The sequence below is a fragment of the Salvia hispanica genome, chromosome 4 (genome assembly GCF_029641045.1).
Source record: "Salvia hispanica isolate PSC_SH4W2 chromosome 4, Shi_PSC_v1, whole genome shotgun sequence".
Lineage (NCBI taxonomy): Eukaryota > Viridiplantae > Streptophyta > Magnoliopsida > Lamiales > Lamiaceae > Salvia > Salvia hispanica.
The window spans coordinates 59,427,251-59,453,171 of NC_142695.1; the positions used below are offsets into that span (position 1 = coordinate 59,427,251).

General features: G+C 36.0%; 2 protein-coding genes and 3 pseudogenes across 2 annotated transcripts; 4 read left to right on the plus strand and 1 right to left on the minus strand.

The window, feature by feature from the left end:
• Positions 1-883: 883 nt before the first annotated feature.
• On the plus strand, positions 884-4,009 carry LOC148929756 (disease resistance protein RPP8-like). Its single transcript, XM_089069857.1, has 2 exons — positions 884-1,669; positions 2,114-4,009. The coding sequence occupies exons 1-2, from the start codon at positions 889-891 to the stop codon at positions 3,841-3,843; spliced, it is 2,511 nt and encodes an 836-aa protein (XP_088925983.1). The 5' UTR covers positions 884-888; the 3' UTR covers positions 3,844-4,009.
• Positions 4,010-7,536: 3,527 nt separating this feature from the next.
• Positions 7,537-9,139, minus strand: LOC148929757 (uncharacterized; annotated as a pseudogene).
• Positions 9,140-12,276: 3,137 nt separating this feature from the next.
• LOC148929758 (bicyclo-germacrene synthase-like) lies at positions 12,277-14,834 on the plus strand (annotated as a pseudogene).
• Positions 14,835-19,630: 4,796 nt separating this feature from the next.
• LOC148929759 (disease resistance protein RPP13-like) lies at positions 19,631-20,467 on the plus strand. The gene has a single exon (XM_089057013.1). The coding sequence runs from the start codon at positions 19,631-19,633 to the stop codon at positions 20,465-20,467; it is 837 nt and encodes a 278-aa protein (XP_088913139.1).
• Positions 20,468-20,933: 466 nt separating this feature from the next.
• LOC148929760 (disease susceptibility protein LOV1-like) lies at positions 20,934-22,652 on the plus strand (annotated as a pseudogene).
• Positions 22,653-25,921: the final 3,269 nt, after the last annotated feature.

The window sequence follows — 25,921 nt, forward strand, 5'->3', positions numbered from 1 at the left end:
ATAATTAATTAATTAATTATGATATTATGCAGATTTGTGTAAGATTATTTTTGAAATACAAATAATCCGGATCTAGATCTTGATCTGGATCTAATATATTTGGTTTTGATAGTTAAAATAATACGAAGATATAATCTAGGATTAAGTTGTGAGACTATTTTAGTTGGAGGGGGTTGGCCATAACTAATTATCACGTGATAATCCATCTTGGATTGAGTTGAGAGATTAAATCTCATGAACCAAACACACTACATATTTAATCTTGAGATACAGTCTTGCAAACCGAACAGACCCTATAAGTTATATTATAATATGAGTTTAACATAAAACTTCTTTCTCTCCCCTTCAAAACTACTAGTACAAACTACTATTTCATTTGGATCTCATGGGGACACATGGATATTTTGTATCTCGACCCGAGTCTTATTTTTTAGGATCTACATCTGACCCATTGTCATCTTGAGCATAGTGGAGACTGGAGAGCTTGAGCACCCCAACCGAATTTGGTTTTAAAATACTCTTTTCAAGATATTCATAAATTGTGTTGAAAAGTAGGAGAGATGGAGAGAGAGAAAAATAAATGATGAAATATAGTAGAAGTGATTGGATGGTTTTTTTTTTTGTTAAATAAAGAAATGATTCAATTTGGTTCGGACATCTAAAAAAGGATACGAGTATCTTAGTTGGGACGTAGCGGGTACTAGTTTTGACTTTTTTGTTTAAACTTTTTTGATTTTAGCGGGTACAAATAATACAGTTGTTTTCGAATTTATCTTAGTGCTTTTCTTCAGAGTTAATATGATATTTGGTAAAAATGAAGCAAAATCTGAGATAACCATTTACATAGTAAATGTTGTAAATTTTGGTACGTGCAGTTTGCCAATAAGCATGTCAGAGGCCATCATCTTAGGGGTGATAGGGGAACTGGAGAGCTTTCTGATTGAGTTGCCGACGACCGATGACTTTTCTCATTACAAGCCTGAAACACTAGAAGCCCTGAAAGAGGTTATAAAAGAGCTCAGAATGATGTCGGACTTCTTCAGAGACAATAAATCTGAAGAGACGAGCAAGCTAAAAAATTTGCTAGCTGACTTTGCTGAGGTGGCTCAAGTTTCAGCGGAACACAAATCGGTGCCGAGGCCTGATTTTATCTCCAATGACCTACATGCGTTGAGGATGATAAAAAAGCACATGATGGAGTTTGGAGTTGGTAAGGCAGCGGAGAGTAGTTCACACAGTGGTGGAGAAGAAGGAGACGAAGGTGTCGTGATGGGCTTGGAGAACGACGTGCAACAGCTTGTGTTTAAAGCGATTCTTAGTGAAGCGGTGTGGCTTATTCATATGCCTATTCTTATCAAAGGCATGGTTGGTATGGGAAAGACAACTCTCGCGAGACAAGCATACAACCATCCGGCCATTATTGAAAAATTCAAGCGCTGCCGCGCATGGATAAGCCTTTCTAGTTTTACAAGTAAACATGAGGTGCTTGTGGAACTGATACGCCAGTTGGTGACACTTGATGGAGATTCGTTGTTGCTAGAGGAGATGGACAACCAGAGTCTCAAACAGATGCTTTACCAGCACCTGGAAGACTTGCCGCCATGGTTTATAGTTCTCGACAACATGCTACCAGAAATACGCTTCACATCCTTCTTCCTAAACCTTGCATGCCTCTCAACGCCAAGTATGCATGCTTAAACTTATTCACGTTTATAAATAGAAATAGATTTTGAAATGCTTTTACAAGTCATAAAAATCTTTCAAACTAGATTATTTAAGTTGTTTTAATATAATTCTACCTGTCACCCACAAAACTTATCATATTAGACATATAATTGGTTGAACTAATATATCAAAGACTAAACTCCAAATTTGGTCTCGTACAATTGCATAAAAAACCATTTTGGTCCTACACATTTAAAGTGTGTTAGCTTTTGATTCTGACAATATGTTTCGGCCCATATATAACTCAGTCAAAATACGTTACGAAACAAAAACTAATTCTTCAGAAGTATATGTACACACGCACAATGTAGGATTTCCTAATTTCACACTTCAATATCCTTCTTTGTCTCCCTTATTGCATTAAGTTCTTAACATGGTATATAATCAGGGCATAGATGTAGATTGTTGATCACCAGTTTCCATCAGATTAACCATGAAGAGGTTTACACTCATGAAATGAAAGCCTTGGATTATGATAAGAGCTGGCAATTGTTTTTGAAAACAGTTGATAAAATTACAAGTGTTGAGAACAAATTCACAAAGGAGTTGGAGAGGAAGGGCAAGGAGATGTTGAAAAAATGTGGGGGTTTGCCGCTTGCTATAATAGATGTTGGAAGAGAGAAAGCAAAGCAAAGACTTTTAGGGATTGAATGGGATGAACTTTTTGATTCAATTGATTTAAGTAAAACATTGAAGTTGATGGAACTGATGTATCTTGAATTGGATGAACAACTCAAGTCGTGTTTCTTGCATATGTCCTTTTTTAAGGAAAATGCAATAATGAGAGAAGAGAAGTTGCATCATATTTGGGCTGCAAATGGTGTAGAAACATATTATGCACCATGTTCCAGGTTAGCTGATCAATCCATTATTGAAGTCGTCAACCCGTACCCAGAAATGTTTAGTGTGAAAAGGTGTCGCATGAATCCTCTACTACACATGCTATCCATCAAAAAAGCAGAGGAGGAAATAGGCCTTGAGATCTTAAGGAACAATGGAAATAATCGACCCTTAGAGAGCCCTCGTCATCGTGTTATTCATTGTGGCAGAGCCAAGTTTAATCACTCTGCGAATCAAGACAAGTATCTTGTTTCTCTCATCTTCCATGGAGGTGGTCGATACTTGGACGACGCAGGCCAGTCTTATTGGAAGAATTTTGAACACATCAAAATACTCGACATAGAAGATTTTGGGGCGAAGACTATATCAGAATCTATCGGGACATTGACCGAGTTAAGGTATTTGGGATTGAGAAACAATTATGTGGAAGAGATCCCACACTCGTTGGGGGGCTTGAAAAGGCTTGAGGTTCTCGATATAGCTTTAAACTTTATGGTGGAGGTGCCGGATATTATCGAGGAAATGGGTGGCCTTCGTCTTCTCAACATGTCTGATGTGATTTGCAGAAAGCCTTTGAAAGTAGATGCACTACAAAATCTGGAGACCCTGACCTTCATGTCTATATATTCTTGGACATATGAAGCCTCGAATTTGGAGAAGATGACAAGTCTGTATAAATTGGGTGTTGAAGAAATTGATGAAAATTCAGATGTAAGCGAGCTCTTTCCATCATTAGCTAAGTTGAAGACACTCAATCACCTTATTCTGAGAGGGTTTCGCTTCAGAATGATGTCTTGTTTGGACGAGATTCGTGTTCTACGTAGCCGTGAAAAGATACACACTCTGAGGCTTGATGGATGCATAGCTAGGCTACCAAGTGCCGATAGTTTCCCTCATGAGATAAAGTACTTGGCTTTGGTAAATACTTGTCTTGATGAGGACCCCATGCCAATACTAACGCAGTTGCCCTACCTAAGGCGCCTCAAACTGCGGAATGCATACAATGGTCGAGAATTGGTGTTCAATATGAGAAAACTTGAAATCTTGTGCATCAGTGAGTTGTGGAATCTGAGAAAACTGCAATTTGGAGAATATGAAATTGTTTTCCTCGGGCAACTAGAAATCATGAATTGTCCACATTTGGAGACACTCCCACAAGAAATTCAGTCGATGGATGATCTGAGGAAGTTTAAGATGGTAACAACCAAACACATTGCAACAAAGATCAAAAATTCAGGCTTGCTCTCCAGAATAGTGGAAGTGGATATCAGTCCATAATTTGAAGTGGATACGAGATCAGTGGTTGCAGCCGAGTTAGAAGAGTCGTCGTTGACAGAGCTGGAGCCGGAAGCGTCATTCGACACTGTGGAGAGATCGGCTCTAGAGAAATCAACGGATACAAGACCATTACGACTCCAACGAGCTCGGAAGAAGCCAAAGCATCTAGAAGACTTTATTTAGTTAATTCCATAATCTAGTTTTTCTCTAATTATTTTCTGCTTGGATTGTTTCCTTTAAATTAAACACTATTTTTAGGTCGAGCATAATCAAAGCTCCTTTTCGGGTTTTCTTTGTTGATTTTTTCCCGAATCGTAGGTCGAATCAACCCTAGGGTCCTTAGTATTTAAAGGCCGTGTTATTTCTCTTTTCCCTTCTATGAAATAACAACTTTTGCCTTATTTTTTGTCTTTTATTTTCTCTACAAATCTGTCAATGTGGGTTGATCGTCGAGGTTCTACGTCCTTGCGACTCCACGTTATCATTCGTATCCTTGTTGAGAGCTCAAACCTCTTAACAGGAGGTCACTTCGCTGACACCACATCCAACAACCACAAGCTCGCTCATCAGCTCTCACATCAACTTCCAGCAAATTCGACCCCAATGTCAAGCAAGTAGGCTGCTTTTGTTAAAATAAAAGGAGATGGAATTTCTAATAGATTACAATACGAGGAGAGAGAATTCACAAAAGTAGTGGAGGACTTATATATATTGAAAGCTTAATCTCTTTTCTAATACATTCTAAAATGTCTATAGGCAATACATATTTATAGACTAACTATGTCGGTTCCCTCACCTTGACCGACTTAAGTAGCAAAACAAAAGATGAGGTTTTGTTCCTCTTTTCAAGAAACTTACGGTGACTATTACAACATAAATTCAAAATGAAATTGTCTTCTTACTTCATGCTTCTAGAAAATTGATAGATGGCACTTGGTTGGCTCCAACTCTTAGCATGACAATGTTGACTTTTTATATGTTTGAGTTTAGCTCACAAATTCCTCCCTTAAACTCAAATCTCTTCTATCTTTCATCCCGATCTTCGTCTTGTTGTTGATAAGCAATTCCGCTGGTAAAGCCTTCGTAAATATATCTGCTGCTTGATCTCGACTCGCCACTTGTGGAAACGAACGTCTATATGTTTACTTCTCTCGTGATGCACCGGATTCTTTGCTAACTCAATTGCTGATTTATTATCGATTCGGATTTCTGTTGCGTCATGTTGATGGAGTTTTAGTTCATGTAACAAGTTTCTCAACCAAATTGCATGTCCAACACACCATGATGCTGCTACATACTCTGCCTCACATGTTGACAACGTCACAATTGGTTGCTTCTTGGAGGCCCAAGTAAAAGCTGTCTCTCCAAGATAGAATACATACCCTGAAGTGCTTTTCCGGTCATCTACATCTCCGCACCAATCACTATCAGAGTAGCCCATTAATTTGTACTCACTTGACTCTGAATAAAACAATCCGTGTGTCTCTGTTCCTTTGATGTATCGCAGAATTCTCTTGATTGCCTTCCAATGCGAGTACTTTGGTTCTTCCATGAATCGACTCACTACGCCAACACTATATAAAATGTCAGGTCTTGTACATGTCAGATATCTCAAGCTTCCAACTAAGCTTCGATATTTGTTGGCATCTACTTGATCTCCTCCCTCAAACTTAGAAAGTTTTGCTCCGAGCTCCATTGGTGTTGATACGGGGTTGCAATCATCCATTTTATTTTTCTTCAGGATACTTTTCGCATATGCTTCTTGGGATACAAATACTCCTGTTTTATCTTGTCTAACTTGCAGCCCAAGAAAGTACTTCATCAATCCCAAGTCTGTCATCTCGAATTCTCGAGCCATGACCTCTTTGAATTCTTTTATCATTGTCTCATTATTCCCCATGAATATAAGGTCATCAACATATAAAGCAACATATAACAAGTTACCCTCCTTTTCTTTCACATAAAGTGCATGCTCATACGGACATTGCACGAACCTGTTTTTTCTGAGATATGTGTCAATTCGGGCATTCCATGCTCGTGGTGCTTGTTTCAGTCCGTAGAGCGCCTTCTTCAATTTTAGCACTTTTGTCTCCTTTCCGACTTTCATATACCCGGGTGGTTGCTCCACATATACTTCTTTTTCAAGCACTCCGTTTAGAAATGCTGATTTCACGTCCATTTGATATATTGACCACTTGTATTGAGCTGCAAGTGATATTAGAAGTCGTATTGTCTCCATTCTCGCAACTGGGGCAAAGATTTCATCATAATCGATCCCGGCCTTTTGTCGATACCCTTTTGCAACGAGTCTCGCCTTGTATCTTTCAATCTTTCCTTCAGCATTCATCTTCTTTTTGTATACCCACTTAACTCCTATCGGTTGATGATTCTCCGGCAATTCTACCATTTCCCAAGTGTCATTCCTTTCAATAGCAGCAATTTCTTCATCCATTGCAGCTCGCCATTTTTTATTTCTCACAGCTTCTTCAAAAATAATATCCTCAAAATCTGCTAGCAGACATATTAGATGTACTTCAGCTGTTGTATCATAAAGATCTTGCAAATTCCTCATTCTTGGTTGCCTTGGCTCTTCTTCATCTTCTGTTGTTGAGTGATTTGTCCGTCTGATCATTGGTGTAGAGGTTGATGGCTCTATTTCTTCAGGTACTACAATTTTTTTGTTGTTCCAATCCCACACACTTTCTTCATTTATATGCACATCTCTGCTTATAATTACCTTCTTCTCATTTGGATCAAATAATCTGAAGCCCTTCGTTTTCTCATCATACCCGATGAACATGTGCATAGGCTACACTACCAAATATCTTGAGATGTGACACTGTCGGTTTTATCCCGCTCCATGCTTCCTGAGGTGTCAGATCCATCAGCCTTGCATGAGGTCATCGATTTTGTACATACACTGCACATTGCACTGCTTCCGCCCAAAATTCTTTTGGCATGTTTTTGGTTTTCAACATTGATCGAACCATGTCGAGAATGGTTCGATTCTTCCTTTCTGCTACACCATTTTGTTGAAGCGAGTAGGGCGCTGTTAGATATCTTTTTATTCCTTGTTCTTCACAGAATTTGGTGAAGGCGGTTGACATGTATTCACCACCTCTATCTGACCGCAACGCCTTAATATTGCAGCCCGTTCTCTTTTCAACCATCATCTTGTACTTCTTGAAAGTTTCGAGTGCTTCAGATTTCTCTTTAAGAAAGTACACCCACGTCTTCCTTGTGCAGTCGTCGATAAAAGTGATGAAATACCTCTTTCCTCCAAATGACTCGGGTGTGATTGGACCACATATGTCTGTATGTATCATCTCGAGAATATTCTTCGCATGATATTCCGCCTTCTTAGGAAAGGAACTTCTTGCTTGTTTGCCGAGGACACATCCTTCACAGAATGATCTCGAGTAATTTATATCAGGTAGCCCATGAACCATACCATTTTTTGCAAGTTTTCTAATGCCGTCTTGGTTCAAGTGCCCAAGCCGTAAGTGCCATAGTGAGGCTTGGTTCGTCATGTCGATTTTCAAACATTTCTCTTCAACATTTCGCAAATTGAGTTTGTACATTCGATTCTTGGCCATTTCAACACGTGCAATTAAGTAGCCTCTTTTGTCCTTCAATTGCATCATTTGATCTTTCATGAATACCGAGTAGCCCTTCTCCATTAATTGTCCCATGCTCAAAATATTGCTTTTCATATTCGGCACATAATACACATTTTCAAGAGTACTTTCTTCACCATTATGCAAGAAACTGATTTTACCTCGACCTTTTACTTCGATTTTTTGAGGCATCACCAAATGATACATGCCCATCTTTAATTTCTTCCATCTCCGTGAAGAGATGTTTGCGCCCACACATGTGATTGCTGGCACCGGTGTCAAGATACCACACCGTGTCTGCATCAGTATCAGCAATGGTGTCATCATATGCCATCATGAGAACGCCATCTTCTTTTTCTTCCTCTTCAGCCACGAGATTCATGTTCTCTTCTTCTTGTCTCGGAGATCTACAATCTCTTGCAAAGTGTCCATGTTTGCCACAATTGTAACAATCAACGTTGGGACGGTATGAACGGCCACCTCTCCCACGACCTCGACCATCTCTGCCACCACGACCTCTTCCTCCACCACGCCAATTTTGAGCTTGATTTGGTTGCTGTCTTTCATCGTGGTTGTTCTTTTTCTCGTAGCCTCTTCCATAACCAGTATCGCGACCTTCAAAGTTTCCTCTTTCTTGGTGATCGTGCTGCACATACATGGCTTTTTCTTCATTAATTGTCGCCTTGGCTTGCAAGGCCTCATCAAGTGATTCTTGTTTCTTCTTTTTCTTTCTTTGTTCGTGTGCCTCCAGGGATCCAGCTAAATCACCAATGGTCATCTCCTCTAGATTTTTTAATTCTTCAATTGCACACACCACATTCTCAAAATCCTCTGTTAATGATCGTAGAATCTTTTCTATGACCCTGGCATCGGTTAGGTTTTCACCGTTGCGTTTGAGTTGATTTACCACCGTTTGGACACGAGTGATATAATCAGAAACTCCTTCTGTCTCTTTCATCTTCATGGCCTCCAATTCACCTCGCAAGGTTTGGAGTCGTACTTGTTTGACTCGGTCAGCGCCTTTGAACACTTTCTGCAATGTCTCCCATGCCTGTTTGGATGTCGTGGCACCGGCAATTTTTTCAAAGCCGGACTCATCTACGGCTTGAAACATGAGATATAGAGCAGTCTTGTCTTTCATACGCTTCTCCCTCCATGCCCTTGTCTGAGCTGCAACATGGCCTCGATTTCATCTTGACTCGGTTCTTCGTAACCGGCCACGACTAACTCCCACACATCTTGTGCGCCAAGAAATGCTCTCATTTGAATGCTCCAATTGTCGTAGTTCGTCTTGGTAAGACGGGGCAGCGGCAGATGCCCCATTGACGCCACGCTGGTGCTCGCCATCGGCTCTGATGCCACTTTGTTAAAATAAAAGGAGATGGAATTTCTAATAGATTACAATACGAGGAGAGAGAATTCACAAAAGTAGTGGAGGACTTATATATATTGAAAGCTTAATCTCTTTTCTAATACATTCTAAAATGTCTATAGGCAATACATATTTATAGACTAACTATGTCGGTTCCCTCACCTTGACCGACTTAAGTAGCAAAACAAAAGATGAGGTTTTGTTCCTCTTTTCAAGAAACTTACGGTGACTATTACAACATAAATTCAAAATGAAATTGTCTTCTTACTTCATGCTTCTAGAAAATTGATAGATGGCACTTAGTTGGCTCCAACTCTTAGCATGACAATGTTGACTTTTTGTATGTTTGAGTTTAGCTCACAGCTTTATCTTTCACAATATAGCTGAAGCAAGTCCTTATTAGCTTAGGATGAGTCTGTTTTAGTTTCCTTATTTTATTTGTTAATCCTTTTTCTATTCCGGATTTTCTTTGTCGGTTTTTTTCTCTAGATCTTGTTGTTTTAGGAAGCAAGAGACAATTAAACAACAAGATCCAGAGAAAACAACCGACAAACTGTTCATCATATTCTGTTAATATCAATTCATCATATTAGAAGATCCTATTACTATCAGATTTTAGATTAACAGAGTGCATTCAAACTCTTCAACTCCGAGTATGTAATTGTATAACATAAACCCAATTCAAGCTACCTAATCTGAATTAAACAAGTTGAAGTACATGTCGTCATACTTTTCTCCTTCTCCTGAAAAGATTATAAAACACAATATAATTCGGCCTCAATTTACGCAAAGAAGCACATTTATCCTACAAATAAAGCGTAAAACAAACTAGAATCTACTTCGAATTTGCTTTAGAACTAATATAAGGCTTAAAATACTATGGAACTCGAAAGGTAACCTGTTACGGACGGACACACCAGCTGGAGAGGAGCAGGATACACCATCGGAGGAAACGTTGGAGCAGACGCCACCAACAGAGGAGTTGGTGACGTCGTCAGAGAAAAGGCTGGAAGAGACGACATCAACGGCTGAGGAGTTGGTGGGAGATGAGTCGGAGGAACTGGAGAAGGAAGAGACATCAAAGTTGATCGTGGAGGGAAGAAAGCTACTTCCGAGGGAGCAGCTGAAGCCTCCAAATCGCCTCCACGACTTTGTCGCCAAATAGGCCTTAGTCTTTATTTTATTTTTGCTTAAGAGTCGAACATTTAGTTTCCTTTACAGGTTTCTCTTCTGCTCCATAGTGTTTCTCCAAAACCTTCGTGATTCGCCCTAATGGCAATGTCAAGAAGCTTAACAAAATATCTACGAAATCGCCCATTGGATTCAGCAAATAGCACCCTAGTTTTCTCCTTATTTATTATCACTTTCATTGAGATCTTTTCTTCTTCATCAGACATTTTTTGTGATTCTACACATCAAAGAATCTTTTAGCAAAGCTAGGATTGTAAAATGTAAAAGTAATAGTTAGAAATTTCATATGAATAACTAAGGGGGTGAATGCAATAAGGAAACCACTCATTTCTTGAGCCATTTTGTACAAATGAAGCCATAAACATAAACGTATTATGATCATAAACATAATTATCTAAACAAGTACAATTGTGTATGGTTATTGTTGGTTAATCATGCCTAAAACATCTGAATCAAGATGTATCGATCAATTAATGATGTAGAATAAAGACTTACCTTAAATTTATTGTTTCAGCAGATGATGCCGGAGTTCTGGTGGTGGCGCCTCCCCAAATGAGAATTATACTGTGAATGAAAATCAAGCAAAGAGAATTGAATTACACGTGTATAATTCTAGCTAGTTGGGCTTGGGCCTAACCTTTTATGGATGGATTGCGTAATAGTTAAAAGAGGAAAGAGAGGAGCATACGATTTCTTGCTATTTGAGGCGTTTTGTACTGAAATTCTTTACATTGTCTAGCATGTAGCAATATTGGATTTATGAAGATGATAGTAATTCGTAAGCCTATACCATCACCTTGTTGCAGTTTGAATGAGGTAAGTTTGATGGTTCAATTAATTCATGCGAGTTGCAAAATTATATTTGATGGACAATAGTTTAGTGATCCAATTGATGTCCGTCACTTTCCAATTGATGTGACAACCTAATGATAACCATTTCAAAACTAGGTTGTTACATAAAAGATTACTAATATTAATCAATGTACCAATTTATTTTACACGAAGAAATTAGAAGTAAAAGTCGGCATCATCACTTAGTCAAATAATGCCATACTCCCCGGTCTGTCAAATAATGTCTCGTTTTGCTATTTTAGTATGTCCATGATTTAAAGCTTCATTTGCTTTTTTTTCGTCCCATTAATTTAGGTAAGGAAACCCTCATTCATCTAACTCATTACACTCACTTTTCTTTATAAAACTAATACTCCCTCCGCCCCATTGAAGATGACCCACTTTCCTTTTTAGTTTGTCCCAACTAAGATGACCCATTACTTAAAATGGAAACACCTTTATCTCTACTTTATTCCATCTCTCTTACTTTACTCTCTCCTCTTAACACACAAAATATAACTGCATAAAATCCTGTGCCGCCCAAGAAAGGGGTCATCTTCCTTGGGACGGAGGGAGTATATAAAAGTGAAGTCTACTTTTCACTAACTCATTTTCCCATTTTTCTTCACAAAGTCAAACAATTTTTTAAAACTCATGCCGAATCAAAATAGGACTATAAATGGCGGACAGACTGAGCATTAATGCAAGTATATTGAAAGAACTATTGCAACTTTAAGTATTTTTTTTTGCCGAAAATTCATGTTTATAGATATTGCATCATGAAGCATTTGATAAAATTTGTTGGTAAACTCGGTTTATCTTTTGTTATATATTGAGAGAGTTTCTTTAAATGGTACACTAATAGTCAAATCCAAGTAAACTTTAATTAGTATAGAATAAATATTAAAAAAATAGTTGGCCTGCACATGAGAAGAAAGATCCGTTTTAAGAATTTCGACGACACAATTTAATCGAAAGTCAATTCAAATGATTGCTCTTCATAGCTAATCTAAGTAACTAGGATATTGCCCAAATAATTTCGATTAAATTATGTTCTCACAATGCCCAAATAATTTATTGAGAAAATAGAATATAGCGATAACTTGCTAATAAATATCTTATTTAGGCTATACAATTTGATATTAATGATAATTTTGTTAGTCATTCACTTATGCATGTGTGTGTGGCATATTCCTTCCCAAGGATACTTACTATGTGATGGAAATACGACAAATTAAATAAAACTAAGCATATGCATTTCGTGTTTTGGAATATTGTTAAGAGTGTTGAAAAAATAGTGGAGTTTGGGACTACAAAGTCTTATAAATTCCTTCATGTTTATCAAATGAAGCACCAATCATCTACGTACTCTCCTCTTTATCTCTCTCACACAAGCACATTTGCTTAAAAGCTCTGAGTAAGATGGAAAAATGTTCACCACCGGTTCTGGTCAAGAACGGCTTGCTTAGATGAAATTCGGAAATCCGCGAGAGTTCATCCATCCATTTGGGGAGACTTCTTCCTCAAATATAATTCAGATAAAACGGTTGGTATATTCTTAAGAAAATTTGCCATTCATTAGATTCTAAGTTCTAATGTTTTTGCATCATAATGTACTATATTTTGATAAAAAAAAAAAAATTGAATGTAGAAAATAAAAGACACCTTAAAACTTTAAGGAGTACTATTGGATAACCAACTTTGTTACATCCAATTCTCTTTATACATTAAAGGGAAAGTAAATAATCTCTAATTGTAGTCTTGAATATTTCCTTCAATCATATATATCTCTTCATTCCATTGTAGAAAATCACTGATGCTGAAAGGGATGAGCTCACAAAGCAGAAAGAAATGGTCAGCAAAATGCTAACTCAAACTCCAGACGATTCAACGTATAAACTGGAACTCATCGATGTGATCCAGCGCCTGGGAGTGGAATATCATTTCGAAAAAGAAATTGAAGAATCCTTGAAATATATTCATAACATTTGCAAGCAACAAAATAGCAAAGATAACGATGATCTCCACATCATGGCTCTTCGCTTTCGTTTGCTTAGACAACAAGGTTACAACGTCCCATGTGGTAAGATTCTTACATGCTACAACCACACCTTTCGTTGAGAAACATGATTACTAACACTTTACTTCAACAGATGTGTTTTGCAAATTCACTGACAGTGAAGGAAATTATGTTGCATCGTTGAAAAACAACGTTGAAGGTTTGCTGAGCTTATACGAGGCGGCTCATCTTCTCAAACACGACGAGGAAATTCTGGACAAAGCAATAGGGTTTTGTTCGTCTCATCTTCATGCTACACTCCAAAATATGGAGGCTGATGTGTCTCTCTCCAAACGTATTAACGAAGCTCTGAGGATGCCAAACCGCTTGAGTGTCACAAGATTAGGTGCCAGAAAGTTCATTTCCGTGTACCAAGAAGACGAGTCACATAATGAAATACTACTGAATTTCACGAAATTGGATTTCAACCAAGTGCAGAAGATGCACCAGAGAGAGCTCAGTGATGCTACAAGGTACTTATATTTAATTATTGTGATTTCATTTTATTATAATTCTATAATTTGATTACAATTATTTAAATTTATATTCCATTTAATTGAAATAGGTGGTGGAAGAAATTGGACGTGAAGAATAAAATGCCTTATGCAAGAGATAGGGTTACAGAATTGTACCTGTGGATGGTAGGAGTCTTCTTTGAGCCAAGCTATGCTGAAGCAAGAAGAATATTACTGAAAGCCATTTGTATGGCTTCGATTCTTGAAGACACATGAATATGCAACGCTAGATGAACTACAGATTCTAACAGACAGTGTTCAATGGTTGGATGCAAATTTTCAGTTAATTTTTACTTACTAGTACAATTTTTTAATAAATTTGACCTAACAAATGTGTTTTATTGTCTTCTTTCAGTTGGGATGTTAATGAGACGTTGGAGGATTCGCCACCATACATCCAAATGTGCTACCGAAGCCTTATTGATACTTATACTGAGATAGAAGATGAAATGGAGAAAATCGAAGAATCTTACCGCGTCCAATATGCAATACAAGAAGTATTCCTCTTTCAATAGTAAACGAAACAGTCAAAAAGTCATGAAGTTTGGTCAAAATTTAAATGAAATTTGGATTTGCTCATAATTACCCATGACAAAAAAATATTCATGACCAAATTTCATAGTTTTTCCACAATTTGCCCACATTTTATTTAACGAGTTTTTGGAATTTGTTTGCAGATGAAAAAGTTAGCAATGGCATATTTTAAGGAGGCGAAATGGTTGTATAATAATTATATTCCAACACTAGACGAGTATATAAAGGTGTCCCTCGAGTCCGCTGGTTACACGATGGCATCAACAACGTCTTTGGTGGGTATGGGAGATCAAGTTAGTCAAAAAGATTTTGATTGGATTACAAAGGAACCTCTAATAGTTCGAGCATCATCCGTAGTTGGTCGATTAATGGATGACTTAGTTGGAGACGAGGTATGTCGTATATATATGTGTGTGTGTGTGCGCGTGTGTGTAGTATATAAATTAAATCAAAAATTTCTTATTGGTTGTGTTAAGCATGTGTGTGCGCGCTTTAGTGCTCAGGCGCTAAGCACGTACGTACTATAACATATGCACGTGTTATGCATATGTTACATTTGCACTGTCTCTTATTTATCGATTTAATTCATGTAGTATGAGGAGAAATCCTCAGCAATACATTGTTACATGAAACAATATGGCGTGTTGGAGGATGATGCTCGTGCTCAGCTTAAACGACGAGTGAAGAACGCATGAAAGGATATGAATCAAGAGTGCCTTGAGCCAACACCGGCACCCATGCCAATCCTCACGCGCGCTGTCAATCTTGCCCGTGTCGTACACCTTCTCTATTCGGACGCGGATTGTTATTCCGATCCCAACAAAAGCAAAGAATGGGTAAAGATGGTGCTTGTCGAGGCCGTGACAATTTGAAGACATAAATCTTGGAGTTATTATGTAACTGCTTTCAATAAAAGATTATACAAATAAATGCACTACTATAATTGGGGTTAATTTCATAAATGGTTATCAAAGTATGACTCAGGTATCATAATGGCAACTAAAGTTTAAATACTATCAAAATGAAAACCAAACTTTGGACTTTATATCAATTTGAGATTTAATTTGATTTTATGTTTAATTTTATTACTTGTATTCTCTTTTTCTTAAAGGAAAATGTTAATGATATATCGACTTACCTAATTAAGTTAGGCTTCATCGTCTCCCTAAACGATATAATGTTTTAGACTGAAAAATATATCTCTAACGACATATCTAATCACAATGAAATTTATTGAATCATCAAACGAATTGCTGGCGGCGTGGCAGCATTCAGGTGGTAAGCGGTGGCGCCTCCACAAAGAGGAATAATACGTGTATAAATAAAATTAATAATACTTGTAAAAATAAAATTCATATGAATTGGGGCTTTGGCTTGGGCCATGATATAATAAGGCCTAACCTGTTTTGTTGTATTTGGTATAATAAAACAACTCATGTGCCAATATACACCCAAAACATTTTTTAATAATACTAGCTCTATTGTAGTCCACCCTTTTCACCAACTAGGCCATAAATTGAGGAACATAGAGTATACCACCAAAAAAAAAAAAAAAAAGAATCCGGAAATGATAAACCAACTAACTAGCTATTGTATACCACCAATAATCTCATTTTTTTAGTAATACTAGCTCTGTTGTAGTCCACCCTTTTCACCAACTGTAGCTCGCTGCATTTCATTGCACCATTGTCTTCTTAATTTAAGAGCTATGAGAGTCAAAGAATTTAGATAATAATGTGATTTGAATTAAAAGGTAGTAATATAGTTATATCTACTCAACTTTCAAAATGAAGGAATCTTTAGAATTAATATTTGACACTTTTATAATAAAGTGAACTAAAAAAATGGTCTCTGGACTATGGGTTTATCTCGTCTATAGTCCCTGAACTTTAAAATATCGCCAGATATCCTTGGACTAAGAGTTTTTCTCGAAAATAGTCATTTTTCACTGTTTTCGGTCGAAAATACCCTTTTGGGAGTTTTTGGGAGGTTTGAGCAATTTGGTCTTTTTACACTTTTAACATTTTAAATCTGATATTATTTCAGTTATGTACTAAATCTGATATTATTTCACTATTATCATTCTTCTTTCCTTTTATCATCATTCACTTTGTTTCTTTATTCAATATTAGATTAATTTTATAAAATTAAATTTAAAATTTCAATTTTTAAATATCAATAAATTTTTTTAATTAAAATTATTAATTCATGGACACTATAAATATTGATTTAAACTATTAATTTTCATTATTTAAAACTATGAATTGAAGAAGTACATAAAAATAATATTGTTCATGGTGAAAAGATAAGATCTATTCTATTTAGTCTTCGTTCGGTTGTTATAATTGCTTGTGATTAAATATTATGAAGTTGACTAAAAATTTGATCCTATGAAAATTTTTATATAGGAGTATTTTATTGAAATTTTCTAGTAAATTTTGATTGTTTTTAAATTAATAAACGAAAATTATATTAGTCTTACATTAGATGCATATTTATTTCATGATTCAATAAATCGTGTTATATGATCTATTTATGATTAAAGTTATTAAATATTGATTAAAACTAAGGCGTTTGATTAAATATTAGACACTATCAAATATTGATTATGACTATTAATTTTTGTTATTTAATAATTTTGTAATTTAAAAAATTTATTGAAATTTAAAATTTAATTTTATAAAATTAAATCAATTATTGAAATAAAGAAACAAAGTGAATAATGATAATTTTGAAATAATATCAGATTTAGTAGATAACTGAAATAATATCAGATTTAAAATATTAAAAGTGTAAAAAGACCAAATTGCCTAAAACCCTCCAAAAGGGTATTTTCGACCGAAACCAGTGAAAAAGGACCATTTTCGAGATAAACCCTTAGTCCAGGAATGTCTGGTGATATTTTTAAACTCTAGGGACTATGAGTGAGATAAACCCATAGTTCAAAGACCATTTTTGTAGTTCATTTTTGTATAAAAATAGTACCCCATCAATCAATCTTCTAAAAATATAAGCTCTTTTCCTTTATGGTCCGGTTCCTAAAAGTAAAAACTTTTTTATTTTAAGAAATTTCTCTCTCTAATGAGATATGACCTATAATCTATTAACACACTTTTCTTTTTTCCCAATCGCTTATTTTATCGATTTATATTAGAATATTTATTATTTAAAATTCTTTATTTTTAGAGGCTGGAGGTGAGTAATATTTTGTTTGAAAATAACTTCATTGAAATTGAAGAGACTTGATCAAATCCTAGTAGTGGTAATTAATTAAGATAAAATAATTAACAAAATAGCTGGCATGCACCTTCATTGATGCTGCATATACTTCATTAATAAGATGATTGATACTTCACTTTTAATCCACAATAATTATTATTTCGAGGAGACTTTAGATTAAATTATGCCATCAAAAACACCAATATAAGTTGACTATTTTTTTTTTTAATATTAGTTTATTGTTCTTCGTCAGGTAGTGGTTGATTGATTAATTTTTTATGACTCCCAATTAATTAACTTGCTAAAACTTGTCTAAATTGAGTTTAAATCTCTTTCAACTCTAGAAAGATTTACACTCCACCATTCAATTGGTCGAAGATGTATCAAAAAGATACTGATTGATTAGATTTGCACTCTACCACTCAATTGCTCGAAGATATATCAAAAAATATACTGATTGAATCCAAAAATCGAATCGAGACAGATCAAAAAAAAAAAAAAAGTACTCCCTCCGTCTCAAGGAAGATGACCCCTTTCTTGGACGACACGGGATTTTATGCAACTTTATTTTGTGTGTTAAGTGAAGAGAGTAAAGTAAGATAAAGGAATAAAGTAGAGATAAAGGGGTTTCCATTTTAAGCAATGGGTCATCTTGATTGGGACAAACTAAAAAGGAAAGTGTCATCTTCAATGGGACGGAGGGAGTACTCCATTGTCTTTACCTTCCTTTGAATATATATATAGTTTAGTCCACGAATTTGTAGTTGAAATCCCTTCCAGAATCTGAAAGATCTCACACACTATCCCATTCAATTCACAGTCGCCGACGAAGATGGGAAGAAGAAGAAGAAGAAAAAGAGGAAGAAGAAATAATCGCAAAAGGTATTTTGTCTTCTTTGAATTGTTTCATAATTCACCATGTTTATGATTATATGTTGTTTTACTTAGATTTTTGATATCCTTTCCTTCATATATTTGTGCTCCATGATTGGGTGAAATGAGTTGAAGCGATTTACTTATATTACATAGCATATAATTAAATCTCAATCAAAAGCCCTTGAGTTTGGGAACCCCCTTTATATTCTTAGGGGGTGTAATTCGGTTGGCAAGACTAGATCCCATGATTACATATGTATCATGTTTGGTTCATAATATAGTCTCATGATAATTAGTCATAGCCTCCCCTCCAACTAAAATAATCCCACAACTTAATCCTAATTCTAGATGGATAGTCTCATGATTATTAGTCATGGCAACCGAACGCGAAGGTTTTTTATTTGTTGCTTCATTTTTATGACCAAATTCAAATATGATTTGGATCTTGATTATAAATTTTGAGATCCAGCTCCATTTAAATTTAGATTATATTTTTGATGTTGATTTGATTCAGAAGTAGAGTTATACCAAGGAATATGGATCACAAAGCCGAGACCTTTCGCATCGGACCTTAACCACACTAGCACTAAGTCAACACAAGCACACTAATTTCAGTTTTATTTTAAGTAGAATATGTGTTTTTGTGTTTCAATTCATGGTTGGGAGTTTATATCATCAGTTTTCATTTTATGACATATTTTGGATTATGTAACTTGTATGGAACATAGTGTTAATAATGATCTAACTGATAATTAATTAATTAATTATGATATACGCAGATTTGTGTAAGATTAATTCTGAAATAGAAATAATCCGGATCTTGATCTGGATCTAATGTATTCATAGACCCTACAAATCTTATGAATCGGGATCCGATACTGAATCTTATAAGTTATAATATGAGTACAACATATATTATAAGACTTCTTTCTTTCCCCTTCAAAACTACTAGTACAAACTATTTCATTTGGATCCAAGTCCACATTCATGGGGACACATGGATATTTTGGATCTCGACCCAAGTCCTATTTTTTAAGTCCCGATAAATCTTAACCAATACATAAAAGAGTTGTATTAGATTGGGATTTTGCAAGAGTAGATCTACATCTGACCCATTGTCATTTGAGCTAAGTGGAGATCTTGAGCACCCCAACGAAATTTGGTTTTTAAATACTCCTTCCATCCCAACTAATTTGAGACAAAACTTTTGGGCACAAATATTCAACATATTCATAAATTGTGTTGAAAAGTAGGAGAGATGGAGATGGAGTAAAGTAAATGATGAAATACAGTAGAAGTGATTGGATTTTTATTGTTATTTTTTGTTAAAAAATAAATGATTCAGTTTAGTTAGGACATCTCAAATAGGAATACGACTAATTTAGTTGGGACAGAGACTACTAGTTTTGATTTTAGCTTCCTATTTAATAGAGTTGTTTTCGAATTTATCTTATTGCTTTTCTTCCGAATTAATATTACTAAAATATCCATTTGGTAAAAATTAAGCAAAATCTGAGATAACCATTACAGAGTAAATATTGTCAATTTTCGTACATGCAGTTTGCCTAAAAGCATGTCAGAGGCCATCATCTTAGGGGTGATAGGGGAACTGGAGAGCTTTCTGATTGAGTTGCCGATGAACTTTATTGATAACTATCCTGAAACACTAGAAGCCCTGAACGAGGTAATAGAAGAGCTCAGAATGATGTTGGACTTCTTCAGAGACAATAAATCTAAAGAGATGAGCAAGCTAAAAAATTTGCTAGCTGACTTTGCTGAGATGGCTCAAGTTTCAGCGGAACACAAATCGTGGCCGAGACCTTATATCTCCGAGGACCTAGATGTGGTGAGGCCTTATGATATCTCCGATGGCCTAGATGCGCTGAGGAAGATAAAAAAGCGCATGATGGAGTTTGGAGTTGGTAAGGTGGGGAGTAGTTCAGAAAGTGCTCGAGAAGAAGGAGACGAAGGTGTCGTGGTGGGCTTGGAGAAAGACGTGCAACAGCTTGTGTTTAAAGTGATTCTTAGTGAAGAGGTGTATCTTATTCAGAGACATATTCTTATCAAAGGAATGGTTGGTATGGGAAAGACAACTCTTGCGAGACACGCATACAACCATCCGGCCATCATTGAAAATTTCAAGCGTTGCCGTGCATGGATAAGCCTTTCTAGTTTTACAAGTAGACATGAGGTGCTTGTGGAACTGATACGCCAGTTGGTGACACTTGATGGAGATTCGTTGTTGCTGGAGGAGATGGACAACCAAAGTCTCGAACAAATGCTTATCCGGCACCTGAAAGAAATGCCGCCATGGTTTATAGTTTTCGATAACGTGCTGCCACAAATGGGCTTCATCACATCCATATTGGTAGAGCTTGCATTCATCACAGGCACAAGTATGCTTCTTTAACTCTTTATGTTAGAATCAATTCTGCATGCTTAAACATAATTTTGTTGAACTTCAATATACTGTGTTGATATTATGGTTTAATGTCACTGTCTTAATACACTGCATTGACGAGTTAGCAGAGTTAGCAACTTAAATAGTTAGCAATATAACGCACCCCGTTGAACTAATATATCAAAAACTAAAGTTCAAAATTGGTCTCGTACAATTGCATAGAAAACCATTTTGGTCCTGTACATTTTAAGTGTGTCAACTTGTCCTGAAAATATGTTTAAGTCCATATTTAACTCAATCAAAATACGTTACGAAACAAAAACTAATTCTTCAGAAGTATATATACACGCACAATGTAGGACGTCCTGATTTCACACTTTGATATCCTTTTTTGTCTCCCTTATTGCATTAAGTTATTAACATGGTATATAATCAGGGGATAAATGTAAATTGTTGATCACCAGTTGCCAACAGATTAAACAACCGATGTTTTACACTCATGAGATGAAAGCTTTGGATTCTGATAAGAGCTGGCAATTGTTTTTGCAAACAATTAATAAATTTACAAGTGATGACAACAAATTCTCAAAGGAGTTGGAGAGGAAGGGCAAAGAGATGCTGAAGAAATGTGGGGGTTTGCCGATAGCTATAATAGATGTTGGAAGGGAGAAAGCAAAGCAAAGACTTTTAGGGATTGAATGGGAAGAACTTTTTGATTCAATTGATTTGAGTAAAACATTGAAGTTGTTGGAACCGATGTATAATAGCTTGAAAGAACATCTTAAGTCGTGTTTCTTGCATATGTCCTTTTTTAAGGAAAATGCAATAATGAGAGAAGAGAAGTTGCACCATATTTGGGCTGCAAATGGAGTAAGAACAGGAACTAAACCATGTGCCAGTTTAGCTGACCGATCCATTATTGAAGTCGTCCACCCGTACCCAGAAAGGTATAGAGTGAAAAGGTGTCGAATGAATCCTCTACTACACATGCTATCCATCAAAAAAGCAGAGGAGGAAATAGGCCTTGAGATCTTAAGGAACAATGGAAATAATCGACACTTAGAGAGCCCTCGTCATCGTGTTATTCATTGTGGCAGAGCCAAGTTTAAGCACTCCACAAATCAAGACAAATTTAATCATTCTACGAATCAAGACAAGTATCTTGCTTCTCTCATCTTCCATGGAGGTGGTCGATACTTGGACGACGCAGGCCAGTCTTATTGGAAGAGTTTTGAACTCCTCAAAATACTCGACATGGAAGATTTTGGGGGCGAAGACTTTATCAGAATCTATCGGGACATTGACCGAGTTATGGTATTTGGGATTGAGAAACAATTATGTGGAAGAGATCCCACACTCGTTGGGGGGCTTGAAAAGGCTTGAGGTTCTGGATATAGCTTCAAACTTTATGGTGGAGGTGCCGGATATTATCAAGGAAATGGGTGGCCTTCGTTATCTCTACATGTCTGATGTGATTTGCAGAAAGCCTTTGGAAGTAGATGCACTACAAAATCTTAAGACCCTGACCTTCATGTCTATATATTCTTGGACATATGAAGCCTCGAACTTGGAGAAGATGACTAGTCTGTATAAATTGGGTATTGAAGAAATTGATGAAAACTCGGATGCGAGCGAGCTCTTTCCATCACTAGCTAAGTTGAAGGAACTTAAGCACCTTATTTTGAGAGGGTTTCGCTTCAGAATGATATCTTGTTTGGACAAGATTCATGTTTTACATTGGTGTAGAAAGATGCGCACATTGAGGCTTGATGGGTGCATAGCTAGGCTACCAAGTGCCTATAGTTTCCCTTATTGGATAGAGTACTTGGCTTTGGTAAATACTTGTCTTGATGAGGACCCCATGCCAATACTAATGGAGTTGCCCTACTTAAGGCGCCTCAAACTGCGGAATGCATACAATGGTCGAGAATTGGTGTTCAAGATGAGTGAACTTGAAATCTTGTGCATCAGTGAGTTGTGGAATCTGAGAGAAGTACGATATGAAGAATGTGAATTTGCTGGCCTCTTGCAACTGGAAATCATGAATTGTCCACATTTGGAGACACTCCCACAAGAAATTCAGTCGATGCGTTATCTCCAGAAGTTTACGATGGTAACGACCAAACACATTGCAACAAAGATAAAAAATTCAGGCTTGCTCTCCAAAGTAGTGGAAGTGGATATCAGTCCATAATTTGAAGGTGATAAGTGTGTGTGTGTGACCGAGTGTGTGTGTGTGCGTGCACGCCTCGGAAGGCGTGCACATGTGTTGTGTTCGTTTGCGTGTGTGGTGTGTGTAGAACACTCATGTGTGACACGATTTAATGGTGAATCTGGAGTTGTTATTCGAATAAAAACGATATACTAATCGTACGTTGATTTTGGATGATGATATTAAAGATTTATCGATGGGAAAAAGGGAAACGTAGGAACATGCATGATTTGAATCAATGTTCGAAACTGATTTGTGATACGCCTAATTTAAAGGTGATACTTCGCGCTTCAGCGTGATAAACGAGGAGAAGAGAATACTTTCGAGCTAAGCCGACGAGGTGGGCTTTCTTTTAAAATAAGGACATTGTCCTAAACTGATATTGATGAGAATGAAATATGTGTTATCATGCCTTGATTTGTTTCGTCGTGCCTATCCCTCGTGGCTATGCCACTATTGATTTAATCGAATCCGGATCCTTGTAGAGCCGCAAACTCTACTTGGGTTAGTGTACACCAATGTTAGACCGAGTGCTGGCATACGGGTCGGCCGGTCTAGTGACCTGGATCAGCGGCCGCATTCCTTGTCATGTAGAATGAGGATACGGTAAACGTCGATGTGAAAAATGGTTGCGCGACCGTGATATTTGATAAATAATATATTGTGGTGCCTCATGCCTTTCTAAAGATAAAACCCCGATGGACACTTGAAAATGGCATGATAACTATTTTTTTTTGATAAAATTGTTTTCGGCAATGAGTCCACTGAGTATGATTATAGTACTCAGCCCTGCATGTGTTTTCCCTATGTGCAGGTTGAGGGTGACGAGCGGGCGGCGGTGTTGAGTAGGAAATAATAACATGATCTGTTGAAACTTTAAGTGTCGTTGTGTCTCCATACATAGCTTCACTTCTCTCTTGGTCGCTTCTGCTAAAATATGAAAACTTGTGATCTTTTGGTTGGGTTAAATTCTTTTATTTCGTGGGAGTATTTTGGATATGAAACAGATGAGATTATTTTGGAACTTTTGCTATTTCGGAGCATTTATTGTGATAACCTTTTGTTGGATTTCATTGCTAAGGCATTATTTTTCCCCTACTTAATTGTTCATTAAATGCTCTAGTAAATTACCTTTAAATGAGACACTAGCCTATGATCTTTGTTGCATTTAAGTCTTCCTAGATAGCGATCGCCATTATTATTATACCCTAAAATAGCGGGTCGTTACACTATTCTCACTCAAACACTCTACATTCTTCATCTCAAAACATTATTCTTCTCTAAATTTAATCCATTCATGGATCCATTCGAGTAAATGCGTCGAATGATGGAAGAATCGCTAGAAGCAAATCTATTCGTATTTTCGGATGTTGTAATTTTCGTGGTTTTTAATGATTTTATGAATTATTAGTATTAATTTAATATTTCAATGAAATATTAATTGAATTTGTTGGAAATAAAATAAAAAATGAAATTAAATGAATAGTTAAGGGATGAGATGATTAAGAGATGGATGGATGCATGTGTTGTCTTTTAGTTAAGAGATGAGGTAAAAAGTGCAGTGGGACCCATGAATAGTTAAAGGATGAGACGGTATTGAGACACAGGTGTGAATGACTTAATTTTTTTTTCAATTTTGCAATAAAATTTCTGTCATTTTAAAAGATTTCATTTTTAGAGGCTGGAGTGAGTAATATTTTGTTGAAATATCTTCATTGAGTGAGAGTGAGATTCTACTCGGAGAGACTTGATCAAAATCAAATCCTAGTAGTAGTACTTAATTAGGATTAAATAATTAACAAAATAGCTGGCATGCACCTTGATGCTGCATACTTCATTAAGCTGATTAATCCTTCACACTTAATTCATTATAATTATTATTATTTCGAGGAGACTTTAGATTAAATTATGCCATCGAAAACCCCAATATGAGCTGACAATATTTTTTTTTATTATTATTAGTTTATTGTTCTTCGTCAGGTAGTGGTTGATTGATTAATTTTTTATTACTCCCAAATAATTAACTTGCTAAAACTTGTCTAAATAGAGTTTAAATCTCTTTCAACTTTAGAAAGATTCACACTCTACCATTCAGTTGAGTATATTTTCCTTGGAATTATTTGATCCATAATTTGAAGTTGTCGCTTGTATTTTATGCTTCTTTTCCAATGTGTGTCTTCAAATAACTCCTTTTTATTGTCGGGTCTTTCCTGAGTCGTATTAAGAGATGATTTCTTCCTCTACAGGTTTTTATAGCAATCAACCTTGGAAAGTCTATACAAATTATATCAGTCGCCAAATCAGCAAAGGATTGAGGAAATCATGGTGAAGAGGATTGAAGATATCATGGTACAAAGCTAGCGTTGTACAATGCAAAAGTAAAAGAGAGAAATTTTATGTAACAATCTAAGGAGAATGAACGCAATTATAAGGAAACTACTGATTTTCGAGCCAATAATTCTTGTACAATTGAAACCATACACATAAACGGATTATGATCGTAATTATCTAAAAATATCTAAGTTTAGAGGTATCATCGATCAATAAATGGTGTAGAATAAAGATTTACCTAATCACAATTAAATTTACTGTTTGATGAATTAATTCATGGTCGATGGTATAATTATAATATTTAAAGTCAAGGACTAATTAATGCACTCGATATTAGTTAATAAATAATGGTGCCTGCATTTATTTTCTTCCTTTCACATGGTTTATAATATTATACTCTGAGATAATCAATTTTTTTTTATTCCCAATCAATTTGACCATATTAAGTCCACGAATTTGTAGTTGAAATCCCATCCAGAATCTCACAAACTTTTCCATTCAATTCACAGTCGCCGACGAAGATAAGAAGTAATAATCGCAAAAGGTATTTTCTCTTTGAATTGTTTCATAATTCACCATGTTTATGATTATTGTTTTACATAGATTTTTGAAATCCTTTCCTTCATATATTTGTGCTGCATGTTTGGGTGAAATGAGTTGAGGAGATTTACTATATTACAAGCATATAAATCTCAATCAAAATCCCTTCAAGTTTGGGAACTTCTTTATATTCTTAAGGTTTGTTATTTGTTGCTTCATTTTTAGGACCAAATTCAGGATATGGTTTGGATCTTGATTATAATTTTTTAGATTCAGATCCATATAGTTTAGATTATATTTTTAATGTTGATTTGATTTGAAAGTAGAGTTATACCAAGGAATAAGGATCACAAAGCTTTTGATTAAGTGAATTAAAGTAT

Coding starts and splice junctions, on each gene's coding strand:
- LOC148929759 (XM_089057013.1), top strand. CDS start 19,631: ATGTCAGAGGCCATCATCTTAGGGGTGATAGGGGAACTGGAGAGCTTT.
- LOC148929756 (XM_089069857.1), top strand. CDS start 889: ATGTCAGAGGCCATCATCTTAGGGGTGATAGGGGAACTGGAGAGCTTT. Junction 1,670..2,113: donor CTTCTTCCTAAACCTTGCAT/GCCTCTCAACGC, acceptor GTATATAATCAG/GGCATAGATGTAGATTGTTG.